The sequence below is a fragment of the Natrix helvetica genome, assembly GCF_964273705.1.
Source record: "Natrix helvetica genome assembly, chromosome: 2".
In the NCBI taxonomy this organism is placed as follows: domain Eukaryota; kingdom Metazoa; phylum Chordata; class Lepidosauria; order Squamata; family Natricidae; genus Natrix; species Natrix helvetica.
In genome coordinates this window covers 198,028,430-198,033,923 of record NC_138552.1, presented here as the reverse complement: position 1 = coordinate 198,033,923, position 5,494 = coordinate 198,028,430, and the positions used below count along the sequence as shown (strand labels likewise).

Genomic DNA, 5,494 nt, shown 5'->3' with positions numbered 1-5,494 from the left:
TCCCCAGTGAAAATACAGCGCCTTTTTTGTGCGCTGAAGTGCGCCAGCTTTTTCAGACAGGAGGAATGCGGAGTGTCAAGGGGTCAGGATCAATCCGGTGTGACTTGACGAGGCAGGAAGGTGGAGAGGAATGCGAGGAATGCCGCTGTTTGTGTGGGACTCCATTCAGCCGATTGGCGAGTCCCGGACGCCTCAAGGGTATAAAAGCAGCGCCGCTGCCTGCTGGAGATTCAGACCCACCATCGCTCTCCTTCTAAAAGCAGAGAGAAAAGGGAGAGAAAGCAGCACTTTTTCCTTTCGAGATCGGAGGAAGATCTGCCCTCGCCGGCCAGCGACATTTAAAACCAAAAAGGATCCCACCTGGACAAGGCGACCCGCTCCGCTCCCAAAGAGAGCCAGCAACTTTTGCCCATCTCCCTGTGCCGAAAAGTTGCGAGAAAAAGAAGGATGGAAGCCCGCACCCTCGCCTGGGTTTTCCTCGCCGCTCTACTTAGCTGGGTAAGTGTTATTTTCTGGTAGTTTGTCTCCGTCTCTCCTATTTCTTTACTCACCGGACCCACCTGCTGGAGCGTTGTTTGAGTCCCCGTCTCTACCTCCCTCTGTCTTCCCAGGAAGCGGCCGGCCAAGAGTGCAGCGCGAAGTGCCAATGCTCCTCCTTGCCCCCCGAGTGCCCTCCCGGGGTAAGCCTGGTCCTGGACGGCTGTGGGTGCTGCCGCGTTTGCGCCAAGCAGCTGGGCGACCTTTGCACCGACCGGGATCCCTGCGATCCTCACAAAGGGCTCTTCTGCGACTTCGGCTCCCCGGACAACCGCAAGATCGGAGTTTGCACTGGTGAGTAGTTCTGCCTTTTGTTTTGTTCTGCTTGCCGGCGCTCTCTTTGGGACGGGAGCGATTGGAGCAAAGTGGAAAATGCTGAAAGGGGTTACTTCCCCCCCCCCCCAATGCCCTAGTGTTTCTCGATCTCATCAGTTTTAAGTTGAGTGGACTTCAACTCCCAGAATTCCCTAATAGGGAAGCCTGCCGGGCTTAAAAATTTGCTGAAATCGACAAACGCTGTTCTATGGCTATGCAAAGCCATGCAATTCTGAGAGCTTTTTTTCCTTTTACGGTTCAAGTATATTCCGTTTAAAAAACTTGAGTCTAATTGGACAGTTTTCTCCCAAAGGCTTCTAGGAATGTTTAAGGCTACAATTCCCAGAATTCTAGTTATGATTTCTGAGAATCTGACTTATACAGTAATTTGTACATACCTGGTGACATCCATCAGAGCAGGGGTCTCCAACTTTGGCAACTTTAAGACTTGTGGACTTCAGCTCCCAGAATTCCTCAGCCAGCAAGAGGAATTCTGGGAGTTGAAGTCCACAAGTCTTATAAGGAGTCTTCCAACCTTGGCAATTCATTAGAATAGAAGCACTGTATTAAAAAAAAAGTTGGAATAGAACATCTTGCCATAGTTTGGGAGGTTTCGTTCAGCAGGGAAAGTTTTACCCAATGCTTACACTTCTACACTTGCCTGTTATTAAAGGCAGAGGAACTGAATATAAACAAAATTGGAAGTCAGTCCTCTTTCGCCCTTCTCTTGTATAGTTCTAGATTCCCGAGATCTCCATTGCTACTAATGTATTTATGAATGAAACCCCTTTCTATCTGCAGCAAAGGATGGTGCTCCGTGTATATTTGGAGGTATGGTGTATCGGAGTGGCGAGTCCTTCCAGAGTAGCTGCAAATACCAGTGCACCTGTCTGGATGGAGGTGTAGGCTGCATACCCCTCTGCAGCATGGATGTTCGTCTGCCCAGTCCTGATTGCCCATACCCACGCAGAGTGAAGCTCCCAGGAAAATGCTGTGAGGAATGGGTGTGTGATGAGCCCAAGGACAAAGAACGCACTGCAGTTGGACCTGCTCTTGCCGGTAAGCTGACGTTCCTTCATATTTCTTGGAGTTGTTGCTGTACTAGCTTCAACTACTTAGACAAATTTTGTCCTTCTGCTGTCATAACCACATTTACTCACTTTGATTCTTAATGTCCATTCTAAGCAAACTGTTCCCCTATGCTTTTCAGCTTACAGACTAGAAGATACCTATGGACCTGACCCATCCCTGATGCGTGCAAATTGCTTGGTCCAGACCACAGAATGGAGTGCCTGCTCCAAAACTTGTGGAATGGGAATCTCGACCAGAGTCACCAATGACAATGCCCACTGCAGGCTGGAGAAGCAAAGCAGACTCTGCATGGTGAGACCATGCGAAGCAGATCTTGAGGAGAGCATCAAGGTAAATAATTGCCCATTTCTGCTGCTTGCTTCTGTAAAAATGTTTCATCACATTATCCTGCTTTGGAAAATCTGCAATACAAACTAATTTTCAGTAAGTTGTAAAAATTGTTCAACAAGTAGATCTGCAAAAAAAAGTTGCTTTTCCTCAGAGTGCTGAATTCCTCTTCTTTTTTCCTGCTCACCTGTTCCCTGTATCATCACCCATATTGGGTTCATCTGGAGAACTTCCTCTTGTAGGACTATATGTGTACTTTTCCAAATTATGAAGTTCTCTAAGCCTTGTTAATATTGTAATTCCTTTTTTGTATTGGTAATGATGTGAAATGTAAATGTAAATAATCAATGAACAAAATTATTTATAGTGCAGCTTTGGATATCTACTGGTCCATTAATAAAATGCAAGATGTCTTATTCCCAAGAAAAAAAACAGATTTACAATCTTAACCCTATTTCAGTGGGATTCAGCCAGTTTGCACCACTTTGGGAGAACCGGTTGTTAACTTTCTGAGCAGTTTGGTGAACTGGTTGTTGGAAGAAAGCATTAGGGTAGAGAACCGGTTGTTAAATTATTTGAACTCCATCACTGCCCTATTTCTATGGTTTTCTTTAAAAACTCCAACATGAAACTAGATTTCTATGAGTAGTAATAAAACTTTCAAGGGAACCAGGCATGAACAATCTTCTAAAAGTCCACTGAGGAAAATTAGACTTACAAATAAAGGGTACGAACAAGGCAAATTTAGGTCTATTTAGAGAGAGGGACAAATATGAGTTTGCCTGGCCATGAGACATATATAAGAGTGGCAAAAATATACCTACAAGATTGGATGTTAAGTTTAGCCAAACATAGAATCCATTGATGCCTATATTAAAAGTAAAGACAATGGTTTCCCCTATCCAGTCGTATCCAACTGTAGTGGATTTTAATTATAGCTGGATCAGGGGCAGGCAACTAATGTCTTTCAAGAATTTCAGGGTGTGTTTTCCATAATTTTTTTGGTCATTATCCCATTCTTATTGGTATTGAAGTCCAAAACATCTGGAGGTCCCTTGGTTGATCTCTAGCCCAGGATTTACCTTAACAAGTTAAGAAATTAATAAAAACGTAAATATTGGAAATATTGCATATGCTGGTGATCTGAATGGAAGCATTGTTTATTTGATATAAGAATTTGCTTTTTTCAACAGAAAGGTAAAAAATGCATCCGCACACCGAAGATCTCTAAGCCTATCCAGTTTGAGCTGTCTGGCTGTACCAGTGTAAAGACCTACCGAGCCAAATTTTGTGGTGTCTGCACTGATGGGCGTTGTTGCACCCCCCACAGAACAGCCACTCTTCCTGTGCAATTCAAATGCCCTGATGGTGAAGTCATCAAGAAGAGCATGATGTTTATCAAGACTTGTGCCTGCCATTATAACTGTCCTGGAGACAATGATATCTTTGAATCAGTCTACTACCGGAAGATGTATGGAGACATGGCATAAAACCCCCATGAGAGATAATTTTTTTTCTGAACTCGACTTGAACTGATAATGACATCTCATTTTGTTAAACGTGATTCTATAGCACAAGTGATTTAAATGTCTGCATTTTTTTTAAAAAAAATGACAAAATTGTTCCACCTTGGCCTTAAGGTCAAATTATCTACTGACCCCAAACGTTGGTTTGAAGGAAAAATAATAATAATATGAATATAATGTTGATGATGATGATAATGATGATGATTAGTGAGAGGTGACAATTCGTGTCTCAGAGTATATTTGGGGAGAGGGATGAATAGAGATTAATTAAGGGACATAGGCAGTCTTGAGAAACATTTTCAAAACGTGGTGGCATGTGTCCCAGTTAATTGTGCAATCAAAACAAAAAAGACCCCTTAGCAAAGTTATTGGCACTGGTTTTTGTGACAGTAACAGCTGGACTGGACATTTTTATCCAGCAGGTGCTAAGTAATTATGTTATTTGAAAATGGCAATAATTCTGCCTTTGAAACTCTGATTCAGAGGATTTGTTCAAAAAGAATCAGAATTTGACTGGACAGCTTGTGGCAATCGTTTGCTTGTCATGGGCAACATTTTTTTAAAAAAAAAATAGTGTAATAGTGTAAATAGTGTATATGTTTATGTGTGTGTGTTTATGCGTGTATGTATGAGTGTATATATATATATTGTACAGTTATCTAACTTAATTTAAAGTCGTGTTGCCTTTTTTGTTGATGCTTTGATACATCAGTGTTAGCTTCTCTTTTTTTTATGATTCAAAGCATGTCTGATCCACTGCATTCATTCAGCTCATAAAATAGAGTCTGTAATGATAGTTTTGTTGAACTAGTAGGGGGAAAAATTAACTGAACTGGTGCTTTGATGAAGAAGATACACCAGTATCCTATCCAACCATTTCACCAAACTAATGACAAAGGGAGGAAAGTGCATTTTTCTCTGTCTGAATTAGTATTCCGTGAAACAAAATAGTGCTCTCAAATCTTTCCACCTGGGAACAGTTTGTTACTTATTGAGAAGTGTGACCAAAAGTTACATGTTTGCACCTTTCTAGAAGAAAAAATAAAGTATTTTATTTTTTTATATAAACTGGATTGTACCGACTTTGATTTTGTTGAGTCTAACAGTTTTGGGATATGGTGTATGTTTACACATCACTTCTTCTCAGTTGGTGCTCCACTGAGATATTTCTGTATGCTGGAATGACTGAGTCATCTGAGCAGGAGAATGTTTTGATAGACTGACTCCCTGTACAATCTCACAACCAGAACACGGCATGGTCCGATACTAAAAATAAGCATCACCTCGCCAACATGGCTGTGAAAAGGAAACTGTAGCCTCACAGATGTTTTTTTTTCCAATACAACACTCAGCATATTATCCAATTCAACAGTTGCAGAAGTTGTAATTCACAACTTGCAGGTCTAATTGGACTGAAAGTTCAGCTGCTTTACTGTCCTATTCCCTAAACAAAATCATTCTGAAACTTGTCTGGATAGTAAATTCATGCACTCCATTTCCATAAAACATTTCTTAATTTCCATGGGTGAAATCAGCTTCTTGCCTAATGATGAACGTAAAGAGTTTGTGCTCTAAACTACAAACACAGACGCACAGTAAAAGTATTTCAACTTCCTCTATTTTCACAGAGTGTAGAAAACAATACCTATAAACTAGTTATCACCTTCATCTAGGATTCATTCCAGATGTTACTTTAA

The 5,494-nt window shown here is 41.4% G+C and overlaps 1 protein-coding gene across 1 annotated transcript; it reads left to right on the top strand.

Annotated features, from left to right (window-relative positions):
- The first annotated feature begins 252 nt into the window (after positions 1–252).
- Positions 253–4,865, top strand: CCN2 (cellular communication network factor 2). Its single transcript, XM_081942860.1, has 5 exons — positions 253–498; positions 612–831; positions 1,654–1,911; positions 2,063–2,274; positions 3,465–4,865. Exons 1-5 carry the CDS (start codon positions 448–450, stop codon positions 3,759–3,761), a joined length of 1,038 nt encoding a protein of 345 aa, XP_081798986.1. The 5' UTR covers positions 253–447; the 3' UTR covers positions 3,762–4,865.
- The last annotated feature ends 629 nt before the right edge of the window (positions 4,866–5,494 follow it).